The sequence below is a fragment of the Hypomesus transpacificus genome, chromosome 1 (genome assembly GCF_021917145.1).
Source record: "Hypomesus transpacificus isolate Combined female chromosome 1, fHypTra1, whole genome shotgun sequence".
In the NCBI taxonomy this organism is placed as follows: Eukaryota; Metazoa; Chordata; class Actinopteri; order Osmeriformes; family Osmeridae; genus Hypomesus; species Hypomesus transpacificus.
This window is the reverse complement of record NC_061060.1, coordinates 10469540-10488094: the sequence shown is the minus strand read 5'-3', so window position 1 is coordinate 10488094 and position 18555 is coordinate 10469540. Positions and strand designations below refer to the sequence as shown.

At 48.1% G+C, this 18555-nt stretch overlaps 1 protein-coding gene across 1 annotated transcript; it reads left to right on the top strand.

Annotated features, from left to right (window-relative positions):
* The first annotated feature begins 1701 nt into the window (after positions 1-1701).
* On the top strand, positions 1702-17987 carry LOC124466309 (dedicator of cytokinesis protein 2). The gene is made up of 24 exons (XM_047018141.1): positions 1702-1886; positions 2632-2715; positions 2882-2922; positions 3014-3069; positions 3360-3456; positions 3622-3770; positions 4170-4305; positions 4675-4832; positions 5298-5379; positions 5596-5731; positions 5968-6043; positions 7129-7205; positions 7370-7620; positions 7794-7892; positions 8012-8084; positions 9164-9267; positions 9879-10065; positions 10632-10729; positions 11108-11197; positions 11509-11609; positions 13198-13332; positions 15327-15435; positions 15666-15736; positions 17860-17987. The coding sequence occupies exons 1-24, from the start codon at positions 1844-1846 to the stop codon at positions 17873-17875; spliced, it is 2469 nt and encodes an 822-aa protein (XP_046874097.1). The 5' UTR covers positions 1702-1843; the 3' UTR covers positions 17876-17987.
* Positions 17988-18555: the final 568 nt, after the last annotated feature.

Sequence of the window (18555 nt, the reverse complement as noted above, 5' to 3'; positions counted from 1 at the left end):
TGTGCTGATGGGGGTGGGGGTGCGGCAGTATGTGCTGATGGGGTGGGGGTGAGGCAGTATGCTTGTTAGGGTTGGAGGGGTTGTGGACCACTTCCTGGATCCGGTTTGGTTTGTCTCTCACTATCTCTCTCTCTCCCTCTTTGTTTTTCTGTCACTGTCTATCTTTACTCAAGATCTTTATCTGTCCTTCTGTTGTCTCTATCACACCACAACCTGCCAGTCTGCCTGTCTGCCTGCCTGCCTGCCTGCCTGCCTGTCTGTCTGTCTGTCTGTCTGTCTGTCTGTCTGTCTCTCTGTCTGCCGTATGTCTGCCTGTCTGTCTGCATGTCTGCCTTTCTTATGTTTCCTTATATTCCTTGTCTTCAATTTGTATTGTAAAATCAATACCTCATCACTGAGAAAGCCCTATCCAACTATTCCTCCCTTTTCCTTTTTTGAGGTCCACCTCTCATCTTCCATCCCTGATTATCTTCTATTTTCATGCTTGTGTGTGTGTGCGTCATACCACTTTTGCTTCTTCTTGCCCCCCCCTCTCTTTCCCGCTCCTTATCCTCCACTGTTCTGCTCTTGTCATCCGTGACTGTCTCACTGTCTCCATCCCCCTTTCACTCTCCCTCCCTCTATCTTTCTATTCTTTGGGAACTTCTGCTGATGACCCAATAGCCCGCTTCACAAAAGCCTGCCCCCTCGTACAAGCTCTCCCAGGCACTCCACCTTCTCTTCTCCTTGGGAGTCATATGGCACCAGTTGAGCAAGTTGATAAGTTATCAGTTGTGTAAGCACACACACACACACACATGTGGTTTCTACCCCCCCACACCACGTCAACACTCACTGTGTTTCTCCAACCCTAACCCTAATGCATATGTATTCCATGCGACTCTGTCTGTCACTTTGAGAGACGTACGCTACCATCTGGGACAACGCTTGTTTCCACAGCAACGCTGATGTCATAGTCCCTGCAGAGCGTGAAGATGCGGGCAACAGAACCTGTCCCCAGCCCTAGAAACTGCAGGCACGGTTCAGGGGTCACCTGACTTGCGTTGAGTGGTCCTTCACACTTCATTAAAGAGGGATAAATATGGGAGATGCTGGTGACCAGAGTATCTCCATGCTCATCAGAAACATTTGGATGAGTCTCTGAAACCGTAGGTAGTCCCCCTCCACAACCTCACAACGGACATTCTACTGCCCTCTAGTGGATGATGTAGTCATTCAATAGTGTCTCACTTGATGATGGGATGTGGCCCACTGTCAATGCATTTTTTCATTCCAGGTCAATATATTGGTGGGACATCATAGCTGGATGTCCTATAATAGTTTCACTGCTTTATCAGATTGACTGTTTGGTCGTATTTCTTGATGGGTCACTGTTCTCTCCACTCTCTCTGACAAGCCCCAAGGCCAATGCCAACTCCCTAGATAACAGGAGACATAAAACTGGCCACAAATTAGGGATGGGTGAGTCTAAAACTGGGCCTTATTGAGCTTTAGTCATGGCTGTAACTTTGGATCTACAATCTTTTCAAACAGTTGTAAACACTAAATGATGGTGGGGTATTGAGGATGTCAGGGTTGTTCGTTGAAGCTGCTTTCGCTAACTCGGGTCATGAGGTTACGTAGGTCTACGGCTGTGCTGCTCTGAACAGAGTCGCACCTCTTCCCCTTCGCACAGTGAAGAGAGGAAGAGAGAAGAGACAGAAGAGGAAGGAAGGAGAGGGGGAGGAGCTTTCTGTTCTCACACCGAATAAAAGAAAACAGCAACACAGACAGGAGAGGCAGACACCCTAAGAAATCAAGTAGAGTAAGAGAGAGAGATCAGAAAGAACATCAGAAAACCATCATGGCTCCTTGGATGCGTGCAACTAAGGAGAGATATGGCATAGGTAAGTCTGCGTGTGTAGGCCGCGCCTTGTGTGTGTGTGAGTGTGTGTATCAGAGAAACACTACGCTGCTGAGTGTGATGGTCCCTCCATGTTGTATCCACTTCCTCCCTCACAGGATGTGGGCAGGTGTCAGCAAACACGCTCCACTATCAGGGCTCTTGCAGAAAGGAAAATGATTGAATAAATCCCACTGTGAAACGATTCTCTATTATCTAAGATTCACACAACCACTGCTGGTCTCTCCGGCAACATTCAGAAGTGTTTCTGTCTTTATAGATAAACCATAGATATACAACTCGTCATTTCAATCTTTATAGAATTTTTTACAAAGTGTGGAAATGGTGCCACAGCTGAAGCAATGTTCCAAATCAGAACTTGCTTTATCGTGAAACTGACATGAAAGCAGTTGTGCTGTTGTTCAGTTTATGTGCTGTGTTATCGTGTTAGATTGCAAACACAGGAAGTAGCCGAGTAAGGAAGTAACAGTGGCAGTTATTTTTGTGTACAGCAGGCGGGAAGGGTATAGCAAATCCATAAGATAAGATGCTGGTCTGCACAAAACATTAAATATCACCCCGAAAATCGAATACAAATTGAAAATGTCTGTTACATTTATAAATGGCCTAAATAACTTGTCTTCATTGCATGGATGCTGAAACAGTAGAACTGAAACTCTCCTCATGCCTCAGTTGTTGCCTTCCCTTCTTGTCCATTCCTAAAAGTCCTCTTTCTGTGTCTGCCCCAGTGAAGTGGAACTTCATCGGCCATGGGAAAAAGCAGCTGTCCCTGGAGATTGGGGACACGGTCTATGTCCAGGAGTCCTGTGACGGTGAGGGAGGACTGCAGACTAGGGGCTGGGTGCTTAAATACTGGAGCCTAGAGGCTGGGACTGGGTGATGTGGGTTGGGACTGATGGCCAGGCATTAGATTGGACTGGGCTGTACGACACTGGGACAGTACAGTGTAAACAGCTGATCTTTCATCTCTGCTTTCAGGCTGGTACAAGGGCTACTTAATCAGGAACAAGGCCAAGCAGGTAGGCCTTTCCCCTCATCCTTCCAGCACGTTACTTCTTTTTATCCACCTCCAATTCAATCTTTCTCTCGCTCTTTCCTCTCTCTTCTCAGGGAGCCTTCCCTGCTAGCTATGTGCAGCTGAAGGAGGTCAAGGTTGAAAAGAGAGGGTGAGTTTGATGAATGTGTAAAGTGGAGTAATGATCCTTATGTTATGAATTTGAACATATTCATTTTCATGAACAACAACCATGATGAAGTCTTGTTGCTCTGATTGGTTGTATCTATCCAATTGCGTCCACAGGATTTTTGGTCTGCACCTGTTGATAACCCTAAATCAATAATGAACTGGAAGGTTCCAGACTAACACACATTTTCAAGTTGGTCTGACGATGACAGGCTATGTAGTCTGTAGTGTTCAACACTGACTGTGTGTGTGTGTGTGTGTGTGGTGCCACAGGGATCAGGAGGTGGTCGTATCATCAGAAATGCCCCTGGTAAAGGAAGTGACCACAACTCTCAGAGAATGGGGAAGCATCTGGAAACAGCTCTATGTGGTACATCACTATGTGTGTCTGTGTGCGTCACATGTGCTTTTGTATGTATTATACAGTGTTGTGGATGTCTGTCAATTTGTGTATGTGTCTTTGTATGTGTGCGTTTGACTTTTCTTTCTCTCGACATTTCTGGATATGTGTGTAACTGTGCATCTCTCTCCCTAGGCCAATAAGAAGGCTCGTGTGACGCAGGTCCAGAGGCTGATGTGGGATCTGATGGAATGGCGCTCCCAGCTGCTGTCAGGAACGTTGCCTAGCGACGAGTTCAAGGAGCTCAAGCAGAAGGTCACATCCAAAATTGACTATGGCAACAAGTACGGTGACAGAAATAGCAGCTAGCGTGATCACCCATTCCACATAGTGACCTGAGATAGACTGGGGTCATTCAGATAAAGCGATCCTATCTTCACAGCTGTACCTCTGTTTGTGTCTTTCTCCTCTCCCCTTCTCTCCTCTCCCCTTCTCTCCCCTTCTCTCCTCTCCCCTTCTCTCATCTCCCCTCTTCTCTTCTCTTCACCTCACAACTCATTCACACCCCACACCTCACCCCCCCATTCCCCTCTCCACATCTGCTCAAATCCCTTTCCCCTCTCCTCACTTCTCATCTCCTCGGCTTAACCCCACCACTCCTCCTCTCGTTACTTCCTCTCCTCTCCTATAACACATCTAATCTCCTCTTTTGGTGTCCTCATCTCCCCCTGCCCTTGTCCCAGGATCCTGGAGTTGGACCTGGTGGTGAGGGATGTGGACGGGAACATCTTGGACCCAGAGAAGGCCAGCGTCATCAGTCTGTTCCGAGCACACGAGGACGCCACCATAAAGATCAACGAGCGAATCAAAGAGGAGCAGGTGAGTCCGATAGAGGTCAAGGAGAAGCTGAGAGAGTCTGGGTGAGGTCTTCATGACTCGTGTGGGAGGGAAGTGAGAGAGTTAGAGAGGTGAGAGGAGGACAGAGGGGGAGGATGAGGGAAATGAGATGGCTAGAGAAAATGGGGTCAGACAAGGAGAGGGATGGGGGGATTTGGAGAAAGGCACAGAGAGATATAGAGTGGTTATGAAGAAAGATGTGCAATAAAGGAGGTGACAGTGAGATTTAGAGGTAAAGAAGGGAAAATATGAGCTTGAATCCACCTTCCATATAAAAATATTGATGTATTTGTATCTTCCTTGCTTCTTTCTTTCTCTCTTCTTATCTTGATCTCTCTCTCTTTCCTTCAGTCCAATGTCCAGGCAGACCACTCTGGAATCTCAGCACGGATCCAGTCCTCCCCGACCCACAGCCTCTACGTGTTTGTCCGGAACTTTGTCTGCCGGATCGGAGAAGACTCCGAGCTCTTCATGTCTCTTTACGACCCGCACAAACAAGCCATCATCAGGTCTCACTCTATACACATCCCCCCCTTCTTGATATCTCAGTGCCCCCCCCTCCCCCCCTGGCTGCCCTGTCCTCTCCTCACGCCCGTCCTCTCTTACCTCTGAGTGATGAACACAGAGGCGCGGATCACAGATCGGCCTGATGGCCAGACTGACAGCTGCCAGCGCTGCAGCTTACACCTGTCCATCACTGTCACATCGGCTGATCCAGGCTACGGGAGGCCGCATGGCATCACATTAAGACACGGATCCTCCGTCAAAGCCTACTAAAGATGGAGAGGGGTGGGGGTGGGGTTTGGGAAGGTGACCAGATAGTACCTCCCTGAGTACCCCTGTCTGGACGGAATCATCTGTTCTGTTTGCAAGAACAAAGTTTGGGTTTTGCACATTGATGGATGATCATGTAATCCTTGCTTGAGTCCCTGCAAGTGTGTATTGTGATGTTGTCTGTGTGTGTGTGTCCACAGTGAGAATTACCTGGTGCGCTGGGGCAGCAAGGGCTTCCCCAAGGAGATAGACATGCTCAACAACCTGAAGGTGGTCTTTACCGTAAGTCACCCCTTGAGGGCGCCGTCTGCCATCATTTTCACATCAGTAAGTACATGGTTAAGTCATATGGCCTGATTCAACTTTTCTATTTTTTTTCTCTCCTTCCTTATACCTTTCCCCTTCCTTTATTTCCCATACCTTTCTTCTTCCCCCTTTCCCTGTGTCTCTCCTTTCCTCTCCTCCTTCCCTCCATCTCCTTGTCTCTGTGGTGGTTAGGATCTGGGGAACAAGGATCTTAACCGTGAGAAGATTTACTTGATCTGTCAGATCGTCAGGGTGGGCCGAATGGAGCTGAAGGAGACCCACACCAAGAAGTGCACCCAGGGGCTGCGGAGGCCCTTTGGGGTGGCAGGTACTCACCTGGCTGTTGTCCCCCACTCTGTCTCTGTGTGTCTGTGTGTTTGTCTGTGTGTCTGTTGGTTTGTTTGTCTGTCTGTTTTTTGGCTGCCCTCTCTGTCTGTGGCTCTCTCTGTGTTTCTGTGTGACTGTCTGTTTATTACAATTATGGGATTATCTCTCAGCGTTGACTCTCATCCCAGTGATGAAACACAAAAACCAGGGTCCTCTCTTCTTTCATCCTGTCTGCAGTGATGGACATCAGTGACATCATCAAAGGGAAAGTAGAGTGTGATGAAGAGAAGCAGTACTTCATCCCGTTCTTCCCGTGAGTCCCCCCTTCCCCCTGTCTTCCTCTCCTCTCTCCCTCCTCCCCCCTTCCCCCTGTCTTCCTCTCTCCCTCCTCCCCCCCTTCCCCCTGTCTTCCTCTCTCCCTCCTCCCCCCCTTCCCCCTGTCTTCCTCTCCTCTCTCACTCCTCCCCCCCTTCCCCCTGTCTTCCTCTCCTCTCTTCCTCCTCCCCCCCTTCCCCCCTGTCTTCCTCTCCTCTCTCCCTCCTCCCCCCCTTCCCCCCTGTCTTCCTCTCTCCCTCCTCCCCCCCTTCCCCCTGTCTTCCTCTCCTCTCTCCCTCCTCCCCCCCTTCCCCCTGTCTTCCTCTCCTCTCTTCCTCCTCCCCCCCTTCCCCCCTGTCTTCCTCTCCTCTCTCCCTCCTCCCCCCCCTTCCCCCCTGTCTTCCTCTCTCCCTCCTCCCCCCCTTCCCCCTGTCTTCCTCTCCTCTCTCCCTCCTCCCCCCCTTCCCCCTGTCTTCCTCTCCTCTCTTCCTCCTCCCCCCCTTCCCCCCTGTCTTCCTCTCCTCTCTCCCTCCTCCCCCCCTTCCCCTGTCTTCCTCTCCTCTCTCCCTCCTCCCCCCCTTCCGCCCTGTCTTCCTCTCCTCTCTCCCTCCTCCCCCCCTTCCCCCTGTCTTCCTCTCCTCTCTCCCTCCTCCCCCCCTTCCCCCTGTCTTCCTCTCTCCCTCCTCCTCCCACTCCCCCCTGTCTTCCTCTCCTCTCTCCCTCCTCCCCCACTCCCCTCTGTCTTCCTCTCTCCCTCTTCCCCCCACTCCCCTCTGTCTTCCTCTCTCCCTCCTCCCCCCACTCCCCTCTGTCTTCCTCTCTCCCTCCTCCCCCCACTCCCCTCTGTCTTCCTCTCTCCCTCCTCCCCCCACTCCCCCCTGTCTTCCTCTCTCCCTCCTCCTCCTTTCGTCTAGCATCCACCTGTCATGACGGTGTAAGGTGTGAAATGCATGTTTGTAAGGGAATACAAGTGTGTCTGATGCATGCTTTAAAGTAAGACGTGCATGTTACCGTATTCATGGCAAACATGACGCAACGTGAAATCGTTTTTTGTGTGTTCTGATTATGTGTGTGTCCGTCTAGGATCGTGAACGAGAACGATTTCCTCCACACCCTGCTCAACAAGGTGACGGCGTTACGGGGAGACAGCGGAGGGCAAGGTGCACCATCACACAGCACACACCCCGCCCATCACACACTCCTCCCAGTGTATGACCCATGAGGCCACATATATTCCCTGTGACTGTACCTACTGGCCCCAATGTCCTAAACACTGTTCCGTTCCCTGTACTGACACCCCCTCCACCATCACCACCCTCCCCAGGCCTGTGGGTCACAATGAAGGCCCTTGTGGGAGATGTGATCCAGATCCGTAAGGAGTACCCCCATCTGGTGGACCGCAGCACGGCCGTGGCCCGCAAGCTGGGCTTCCCGGAGATCATCATGCCAGGAGACATCAGGAACGACATCTACCTCACCCTGCAGGCCGGCGACTTCGACAAGTACAACAAGACCACGCAGAAGAACATGGAGGTCATCATGATGGTGTGCGACCAGGACGGCAAGGTGGTGCCGGTAAGCGTGGCATCTGTGCTGGTTGTGTGTCTGATTTGGGTTGGATTGACATGATCATGCAATTTTTTTGACTTTTCAGAGAGCCAATAACAACTTCTGGTGAAATTATTTTGGCAACACTGAGGCAAACCTCCTCCCTCTCTACTTATTTATTTTCTTGTACATTGTTCCAGAACTCCATCTGCCTAGGAGCGGGGGATAAGGCCGTGAATGAGTACAGATCAGTGATCTACTATCAGATCAAACAGCCCAAATGGATGGAGACTTTCAAGGTCTGTCTGTTTGCTTGTCTGTCTGTCTGTTTGCTTGTCTGTCTGTCTGTTTGCTTGTCTGCATGTCTCTGGGAGTGCGTGTCGTTTTTAACGATGAGCCCTCGTCCTCCATCCTCTAGGTGGCGATACCTCTGGAGGAGATGCAGAGGATCCACCTGCGCTTCATGTTCCGCCACCGTTCTTCTCAAGAGTGTGAGTGCCATCGCTACTCTGGCTTCCTTAAGCCAAACCTTCACTTGAAATGCCCAACACAACCTCAGAGTTAAGGCTGAGGGCTTGGGCTGAGACACTGCCTCAAATATGTGACACTGTCCAGTCAAAAGGAGACGCTGTCGACTTTGTTTTTTTCGTATATTACAAAAGTTAAAGTGTTGAAGAAACCACTCAATATAATAAACTTTTTGTTTAGGATCACTAAATACTCACAATTTGTTTACCTAAGCTTCAAATTGAGTTGTGGGCTTGTCAAGCGTGATGTGATTTGATTTGCATCACGGTGCAGCCGTAGGCCTATGTGGGCTGTGTTTGTCACAAGTACGATCCCATCCCCCTCCTAATCAAGTAGTGAATCGGCAGATTTGGTCTCGAGTCAATACCGTTAAATATAATGTTTCACAAGTAGTTGTGTCAACTTTCAAGCATGCCTTCTGCGTGTTCGCTGTATATTTTTAGTTATAGGCTACGTTCGTTTTAGCCTACATCCACGGACTAAATAGAATGCATAGGCTAATCTTGTGCATTGTACAAAGGATGAACTGTTCTTTGTTTGACCTGGTAAACCGTGAATAGATGACATCTTTCAGGCTGTTTTCGGAAGATGCGATTTTCACCAAACAACTTAACACATAACTTGAACCATAATCGGGCCAGGTACAGTGCAATGTAGTCGTGCATAAATACTGCGTAATAAAACACACAGATCTAGGATCAAGTGCGCATATTGTTTTATTTTTCTTCATTGCGGCCCGCGCTCGCTTCTAATGAATGACCCAAAACAACCACACCTTGAAGTCCTGAAAAGGTCTGAAACTTTGAAACCGATTATCTGGGCTCGAGCTTTCAAGGTTAACAAACACTCAGATACGCTTATCTTCTTCCACTAGTTTCATATTTCTATGTATGACTAATGAAATGTGTGACAAATTACCTTGATGACAACGTCCCCTTTTGACTGGACCGTGTCACAATTGATCCTTGATTCACTGTCCTTCTTCACTATTCTTCTCTCCATACCCATATTGGTCTCACTGGCACTCTCACTCTCTCTATAGCTAAGGATAAGAGTGAGAAGAACTTTGCCATGGCGTTTGTGCGTCTGATGAAGGATGACGGGACAGTTCTGCAGGATGGGCTCCATGACCTGGTGGTATTCAAGGTCTGACCAACATAACCAATACACTCCAGAAGTGAATCGGATATGAATCACTTTTCAATGAACCAATATTTACATATTCATTACATAAACTGGATTGTATCTGATTTACTGGCACATCCCCTGACAGAATGCGTGAGCTTCACTGGATATCAGAACCTGCATAGAAGTAAGGTGACTCTGAATTGATTCACTGCCATATAAGCAGAGGACTGAATCAGAGAAGATAGACTGGCTAAGGAAGTGATTTAGCACAGATTCATACCAAACGAGAGGTTTTTAAATCCCTATTGATTATGTGACCGGCATCATTTAGACTGATGACTCCTGATTCTCTCCCAAACTAAACTCTGGTGTCCACTCCTGCTCACTCCTCGTCTCTCCCTGTCTCTCTCCCTTATTCTTTCACCCTCTCCCCTCCCTCTCCCCCCATCCCTCCCTCCCTCTCCCTCTTTTTCCTTCTCTCTCCCTCTCCCTGTCTCCCTCTCTCCCCCTCTCCCTGTCTCCCTCCCTCCCCCTCTCCCTGTCTCCTTATCTCCCCCTCTCCCTGTCTCCTTCTCTCTCCCTTTCCCCTCTCTCCCTTTCCCTCTCTCTGTCCATCTCTCTGTCTTCAGGGGGATAGTAAGCGGATGGAGGATGTGAGCTCCTACCTCTCCCTGCCCTCCACCCGTCTCCACGGAGACCCCCACAAGGGGGGCACGCTGAGTCGCAGCTCCAGCAGTGTGGGAGGCCTGTCCATCAGCTCCAGAGACAGCTTCATCATCTCCACGCTGGTCTGCTCCACCAAACTCACCCAGAACGGTATGTGTGTCTGTGGAGAGGTTTGCGTGCATGTATGTTTGTGTGTGCATTGAACAGAATTTGAGCTTGCGTTTCTTTGTCCCTGACACACATACAGTCGTGCATACACACACACACACACACACACACACACACACACACACGCTGGATGCCAAGGACCTGTGACACAGCAGTGTTGTAGCAGCTGTTGTGGAGGCAGCCAGTCCATCACTGTAATGAACGTCCTCCCGCTGTATTAATCACCTGTGCAGCTATTAAACACACACACAGGGAGTGTGTGATGATCTGTACTTGGTCAGGACATGTGGCAGATGGAGAGGTTAACTCAATGAGAAAGGCACCAGTTATCTGCCTGACAGGACACCAGCGGACACACACACACACACACACACACACACACACACATACACACACAATTAGAAACGCTTTTTCTACCAAACCATCCAGGAATAGTGGACAGTTGACAGTACACATTGACAGATAATAGGATGTTTGCATTACATGATTAATCAGAAGCAGATGAACAGTGTAAATGATCCCTATGACAACCCCCCCCCCCACCCCAGTGGGTTTGCTGGGGCTTCTGAAGTGGAGGACCCGCCCTGAGCTCCTCAAGGAGAACCTGGAGAAACTCAAGATCATTGATGGGGAGGAGGTAGTCAAGGTCAGTGTGTCTCTGTTGTGTGTGTGTGTGTGTGTGTGTGTACCTGTATGTGTGTGTCAGAGAATGAGATACATCACATTTACATGTTCTTTATTTAGCAGACCTCTTCACACAAGTACAGCAGAACTTTTTGCATATTTTTTATGGGATATTAGTGAAGTCAAAGAATGGTCTGCATTTGAAAAGGCACAGTGCAAAATGACAGTGCAACCAAAACTGCTTAAAACTATTTTGTGAGTGCACAAGTGGTAATACACTGCTTTGGGTTCCCTTAGGTCAAGCTAAATATAGTTAGTCTAGACAAGGTGTGTCTACAGACCTTGACAGAAAGACAGTAGTGATGGAGACTTGAAATTGAGTGTGTGTGTGTGTGTGCAGTTTCTCCAGGACACTCTGGATGCTCTGTTCAACATCATGATGGAACACTCCCAGACAGACGACTACGACATCCTCGTCTTTGATGCCCTGGTGAGTGAGTGTGTGAGTGTGTGAGTGTGTGAGTGAGTGTGTGTGTCTGTGTGTGCTTTCCTAGTATATCTGTCTCTGTGTGTCTCTTTTAGAGTATACTAACTGTTGTGATAAAACTGTAGTCATTGTCAAAATGCATTTTTTAACTGTCAATACAATCTCTGAGACAGAATATTTGGTTTGATTGAGTCATGTTGAGTTTAAGTCATGTCGAGTCATGTGAGAGGTTCTGACTAACCGTCATAAAAATGTGAACCTCAAGCCGTCCCATTGGTCGATCACGTTGTAACTGTTTGACCTCTTCTCTCCAGATCTACATCATCGGTCTGATTGCCGACAGGAAGTTCCAGCATTTCAACACTGTGCTGGAAGCCTATATCAAACAGCATTTCAGTGCCACCTTAGCTTACAAGTAGGTCACTTCCTGTTAGGGGTGGGCGGATCGATCTAAAGTATTGATAGTATCAATATCAACGTTGGTATCAGTATTGATCGATACTCACGTGATGAGATTGATACTGACATTTCTCTTCTCTACATTCAGTACACAACTCCCTTATAGTTTTGTGCAAACACCGCTCCACTCATTGTGCTCCAGCCCTCTCCTCCCCCTCCTCCCCTGCTATGCTGTGAGTTGTTGCCGCTGTCGTGTCGAGGCACTATTTGCATCCCCTGGCCGCAGGAGCACACTTAGGGAAGCACTTCGACTTCACCTCTTAAATGGAACAAATAGCGACGTAAAAGACTCAACAGGGTTTTCCATAGTAACAAGGGACTCATGTATCTACATAAATACATTTAATTGTGGAGATGTCTGCTCTTTTCTAGCAAAGGTTTTTTCAAAACTTTTTATTTACTTGATATAATGTGTACTCCCTCCCCTAACATGCAAAGGGTCTGTCAATGAACACAGAAGTTACAGAGGGGATACACATTATATCAGGCTGTTTTTTCCACCTGATATAATGTGTACCCCTCTGTAACTTCTGTGGATCGGTATCGGGAAAAGTATCGGTATTGGCAATACTGGCCCTGTATTTACTTGGTATCAATACCAAATGTTGCAGTATCGCACACCCCCTACTTCCTGTGTCTGAATTCTACTTCCTGATTTCTTCATGGTTTTCATTGAGTTTTCTCGTCAGCTCGACGTCAACCCTAAAGAGTGTATGTAGATTGTTGCAATGATAGAGACCAGCACCAGGGTCATTGTGATAGCTGGGAGCCTGTGGTGTATCCCGGGAGAAATGAAGGGATAATGAGAGAGAGAAAATTAGAAAGAGTTATTTACTGTATATTAAGCTGTGGTACTAGTCTCTCTCTGTGTCTCTCTGTGTCCTCTCTGTGTCTCTCTGTGTCTCTCTGTGTCTCTCTGTGTCTCTCTCTCTCTCTCTCTCTCTCTCTCTCTCTCTGTCTCTCTCTCTCTCTCTCTCTCTCTCTCTCTCTCTCTCTCTCTCTCTCTCTCTCTCTCTCTCTCTCTCTCTCTCTCTCTCTCTCTCTCTCTCTCGCTCTCTCTCTCTCTCTCCATTTCCACCCATTTCTCCTTATCCCTGCTCTCCCTCTCTAGTTCATAGATATAGTATGAGAAAAGTCTCTCACACATCTATCAGCTTTAATCTATATCAGACATACTTTTATGGAAACGTACAATTAAACTCATTTTTTAATGTAAATCCCGACAGCACACTGCACTTTACAGCAGACAGAGTCTGAGCACAGGCCGGCTAATGTCCCACAGATTACCTTTTACTTTGTGACAGCCAGAGTCCTGTCGCTTCAGTGCAGTTTAAAAAGGGACTTTTATTGTTTTAAGAGGATTCCATTGCTCTAATCCAGTTAGGGAGGAGAACAGAACATGTTCGGGGGTTCTGGCTCCATTTTCAGCTTCTAACCCTCCAAGTTGTGAGCTTAGGCCGCCGGGCGTGTGTGTGTGTGTGTGTGTGTGTAGTATACAGTATACAGTGCATACTGCAAGATTATCTCCTCATTGTCTCTCTCAGGAAGTTGATGGCGGTGTTGAAGCGCTACCTGGATGTGTCCAGCAGGGGGGAGCAGTGTGAACCCATCCTCCGCACCCTCAAAGCCCTGGAGTACATCTTCAAGTTCATCGTTCGCTCGCGCATGCTCTACTCCCAGTGAGTGTGTGTGTGTTCACGTGTGTGTCCTCCTCCCTCCTCCCACTCTCCAGTCTCCACCTCTGTGTTCCATGGCCCGCACTAACGCAAAACACACACACACCTACCCCTCCCCCCACACACACACACACACACACACACATACACAGAAGGCCGATTTCAGCGTATTACCTGGGTAATTGCATTTGACAGCTTGCTCTGAAAGGGGCTGATTGCAGCACTAAAGTTGCTAATAAGCATTGATGATGAAGTGCAGCCCTCTAAGTGGGGGGCAGTGAGGAAGAGAGGCGCTGGAGGAGCAGGCGGGCTGAGGAACCGGGAGATCCGCACGCCGCCAATCACCCGGAGACAGACGCTGTGCTTCATACGATAACTGTAAACATCGTCAATAATGATGAGGCGTCAATTGATGCCGGCTGCCAGTCAGCTCAATGAGCTTCAGACCGTCGAGGGAGGGACTCAGCGCCTGTGTGGGACTGTGTGTGTGTCTTCTTTTCAGTAGAGGTATATGTGTGTTTGATTTGAGAGTGTGTGTGCGTGTACTGTATGTGTGTGTTGGCGTTTTATACACTCATGGGTCGATCTTCCGATGCATTGTGTGTGTGTAGGAGGCATGTGTGTGCCTCAGGAAGGGGTCTCTCGAACGCCTAACAAACCCATGTGTGCATTTCCCGCCGCATCATCACTCAGACTCTGGGACTGACTGTCCTGGTGGCTGTGTTCCCTAAGGGGGGGCTTTGGCAGGGGTGGAGGTGGGGGGACCAAAGGAGGATGGATTAGCCCAGTTCTCTTCGCCACAGAGCAGCGCACCACTGCAGAGGACCCCAGACGGAGTGGCTCAGCATCGTCAAGTTTGCAACAAACCCTCTAACCCTCCCTTATGAGAATATACTAGCATCAACAGATCATCTATCCATCGATGCAGCTATCTCTACAGCATCTATCTGTTTTCATATCTATCCGTCTGGGTCTGTTCTATTTCTTCTTTATTTATTTGTCCTTGGGGAGGGAGGGAGGGAGGGAGGGAGGAAAGAAGGAAGGAGGGAGGGAGAGAGGGAGAGAGGAAGGGAGAGAGTGAGAAAGAGGGAGAGAAGGAACTGTGATTTCATCTTGGTATTAGAGTTGGTGTTGAGTTAAGCAGTGTTTAACTCTCAGGTCCTCAGATCTCCTCTCTGAAGGTTTGGAACTGGGATTAAAGCCTATGTACCACTCACCCTCCACTCCACACACTGCTTTTGGGAAGGCTTGTGTAAGGACATATGGGACAGTATAGGTGTGTGTGTGTGTTTAGTAGCATTGATAGTGTGTGCATGCACCATCACTACTGACATTGAGTCGTCAATATGTATACATGTTTTAGAAGACATACCAAACAAACACACAAGTTTGTATTGCTATTTTTGTAGTGACTGTCAATTTAGTCTCACTCAAAATCTTCTGGTCCTCGCAAGAATAGCCAAACAAGTCCACACACATACATACACACAAACACACACACCACACACAGGGGGATTAGGCAGGACTATTCTTCTGTAATCAGAACTGTACTCCCAGAACTGTGTGGTAATACCCCTGTGTGTGTCACACTGTAATCCCCCCCACCCCATTTCAAATACCCTGTGTGCCACACTCTAATCCCTCCCCCCAGCACTCACAGACACTATTCTAATTAACATCCGGTCCTCATACCCTATATGAAGTGAGGGAGAAATGAGAGAGAGAGGAAATGGAATTTGGAGGGTGTAGAAAGATCACAAGGAGAAGTTTTCAAAGATAAATTGAAGAGTAAAAAAGGAGAAGAGTATGTTTAGGATGCAGTATTGACTGGCGTTTAAGGTTTTCCTTAAATTGCTGTGGATTGACTTTGTGGGTGTGGGAGCTGTAACTGTGTTTACCAGGTTAAACATTAACATCAACAGAGAAAGATTCAGTCTTTTTTTATCATAATTACGATTTTCTTTGTTCTCCTCTTTCATCCTCTCCTCCTCCGTCAGGTTGTACGAGGGGAAAGAGCAGGCGGAGTTTGAGCTGTCTCTACGGCAACTGTTTGAGTCTATCAACAACCTAATGAAGACGAACTACACCACCACCCTGCTGCTCCGGGTATACACACACACACACACACGCACACAAACATTATCCACACGTGTCTGCTCTTCTATTTAGTCGATCGCACTTTCCCTCACTTGAGAAGTTTCAAATCATTGAGTCACCCTCTCCCTCACTAATACAATCATTTGAAACATATCAAATTATGACTTCTGTGTTCTCATTTCCATAGATGTGTGTGTGTGTTTTTGTGTGTCTGCGTTCATGTGTGTGTGTTTGTTTAGGTGGCAGCTCTGAAGTACCTCCCTACAGTGTTGCAAGACGTTGAGACTGTCTTTGATGCCAAGCTCCTTAGGTGGGATAACACACTCACCTCCCACACACACACACACACACACACACACACACACACACACACACACACACACACACACGCACACACACACACAGCAGTCCATCTCCTCTCACACAGCTCAGGAGCGGAGGAACACCCAGCACCTATAATTGAGATCCGACCCCTCTTCCATTTCCATTCGGACTCCACTCTACCACCCGGCACAAGACACCTGCCCTGTCAAACCCTAAACCATCCTAATCTTCTCTCTATTACCTGTCTGTCAGATCCCTCTCTCTGCCCTTCAGGGGTCTCGACCACAGTACCATCTGTCTGCCCTGTATGACTCAGCCTTTTAACCTCTCCTCTCTGCAAGACAGGAGAAACAAGCCTGAAACAAGAGTAACAACGACTTTTAGATTTATCTTTGGCCCCCTCCTGCCAAGGTAGCAAACCTATTTCACAGCTTGTTTCAACTAATAGGGCATTGGCTCCCACCGCTAGCACCCCCCTCCTGGTAAACAATCAGGTATTTCAGTGGCATGGCCACAGCACACCTTCAAACAACCCTCAGTTTTACTTGAGTTACCTATCCATCATTCTGACACACACACTTTTACACACACACACACACGCGCGCACACACACACACACACACACACACACACACACACACACACACACACACACACACACACACACACACACACACAGACACAAAAGTGGTTGGGGGAGATTATTTGGTTGAGTTCCAGACAGTGTTCTTGTATTTCCCAGCCTGAAACCGTCTTTGACCTGTACGTCCGTGTGTGTGTGTGTGTTTAGGTAGTCAACACCTGTCAGATCTGTTCCCTAGAGTGGCCAGGTATCAACACCGTGTCAGAGAGGTGTATGAGACACCTGCCTACCTGTCTCACACGCAACCCCTGTCTCACACACGCACACCTCCCTCACTCACACAAACTCAGAATGTATTTCTCTCTTTTTTGTGCTCTCTGTCAGTCTCTCTCTCCAAAGACACACTCACACACTTAAACAAATTATTTTTTTACAAACTGTCAGCAAAGCAACAGACACCGTTGTTACCTCAGACACCGTTGACTAAACAGTTCTACCCAGTTCCAATTACTCTCTAACTCACTCTCGCTGAAGTACTCGCGGAGGTACGTTTGAAATCTTTTTCAGGGCCGTCATTAATATTTTGGTCGCAATCTACCACTAAGCCCTCAAATGTCCCTTTGTGGAAGCCTCTCTAAAAAGACGAATCAACCTAACCCTGGATTTGATGTGTGGGCGCTTGGGCTTCCAGACACAAGTAATACCATGACATTTTGGGTTTTAATTACCCTGCACTCAGTTAATTAGAGAGACTGATTAGCTATCAATTAGCTGGCTGGTGCGATGGGTGCCATCCCTATGCTGGAGGACATACAGAGACACGCACACACATGCAGCAATAATATGATTCAATTTGTGAGTGAAAGATGCTGTTGTTCATCAGCTTAATGACTGTGCTACATCAGCTGTATTCATCAGATTGAACAAAGTGGACACACACACATGCTCTTGGTATAAGGGCCAGGTTTTTTAATTATTCAGATATTGGATTGCTGGCAGAGGGTGACACCATCTTGTGTCTTCATTAAGGGGGTGTGGGGGGTAGGGCTCATCTGCTTTCGCAAGACATGTTCTGCTCTGTTCTGTTTGGTTCTATTCAGTTCTCTTCTCTTATCCCTTACCTCTGCTCTCCTCGCCAGGTCAGAAAGGTGATAGCTATCTTGATGTTTGCTATCAAATTACTTTTTAATGAGGTGATTCTCAGGCTTGTGTCTCCAGTCTCTTCTAGACGTCCTTATTGAATGAATGATGTAGGAGCTCTATTACTCTGGCGGAACTTTACAACACAGCAGTTTTTACATCAAGGACATTTTGCAAACTCGTATTAAAAATTAAATTATTTTTATCCGTTTCCAAGCCATGAGATCTTTTGCTTAATGTTCCAATTTCATTCTCCACTACCTTCCTTCTTGACTCATTCTACTCTTTTCTCCCTTCCCCTTTTCTATGGCAGTTTTTATCTCTCTTGTTTGCACTCTTCCCGTTCATTGATCTGTCTGTCTCCCCCCTCTCCGTTCTCCCTCCAGCCAGCTGCTGGTATGACTTCTACACCTGTATCCCTCCGGACTCTCTGCAGAAGCAGAAGGTGGCCTCCATGACTGAGATCGTCAGCAGCAAACTCTTCCAGAGGCAAGGTAAGCCTCGCAGCCAATCAGAGCACTGTGGCCACTAACCTGAACTGGTAACATACAGAACCCCCAGTACGACGACCAGACCGCCCTAGTGGCACTGGGTACCACACATTTTCCCATGCCTTTCCGAATGTTTTTCTTCAGAACACAGCATTGTTGACACCCTCTCTCCCACACACACACACACACACACACACACACACACACACACACACACACACGCAGCCATAAACCATTACGAGTATCTAATTGGCCTGCATTGCTCTGATAAGTGTGCCCATTCGCCTGATGCAGTCACATGGTGTGATGAATGGCGAGGTCCTAATGGCTGCTCGCTAGCTCACTAATTGGAGGTTGATAAGTGCCCTGCTACTGCTGCGCCCGTCCCCCTTCCCTTCTCGCACTCGTCGCAGGCAGAAAGCCAATCGAGAGACAGATTGGCATGGCCGCCATCGGCATCTAAGCGCCTTCATTTGTTTCTGACCTAACATCTAAAAGAATGTGTCAGAGCGAGGGATTCTTGCAGTTGGCTGTCAGACTCGCGCTCACAAACTCACACGTTGACACACAGACGCATTTCGGGCCCATCTT

Coding starts and splice junctions, on each gene's coding strand:
- LOC124466309 (XM_047018141.1), top strand. CDS start 1,844: ATGGCTCCTTGGATGCGTGCAACTAAGGAGAGATATGGCATAG. Junction 3,457..3,621: donor TCTGGAAACAGCTCTATGTG/GTACATCACTAT, acceptor CTCTCTCCCTAG/GCCAATAAGAAGGCTCGTGT. Junction 4,306..4,674: donor AGCGAATCAAAGAGGAGCAG/GTGAGTCCGATA, acceptor TCTTTCCTTCAG/TCCAATGTCCAGGCAGACCA.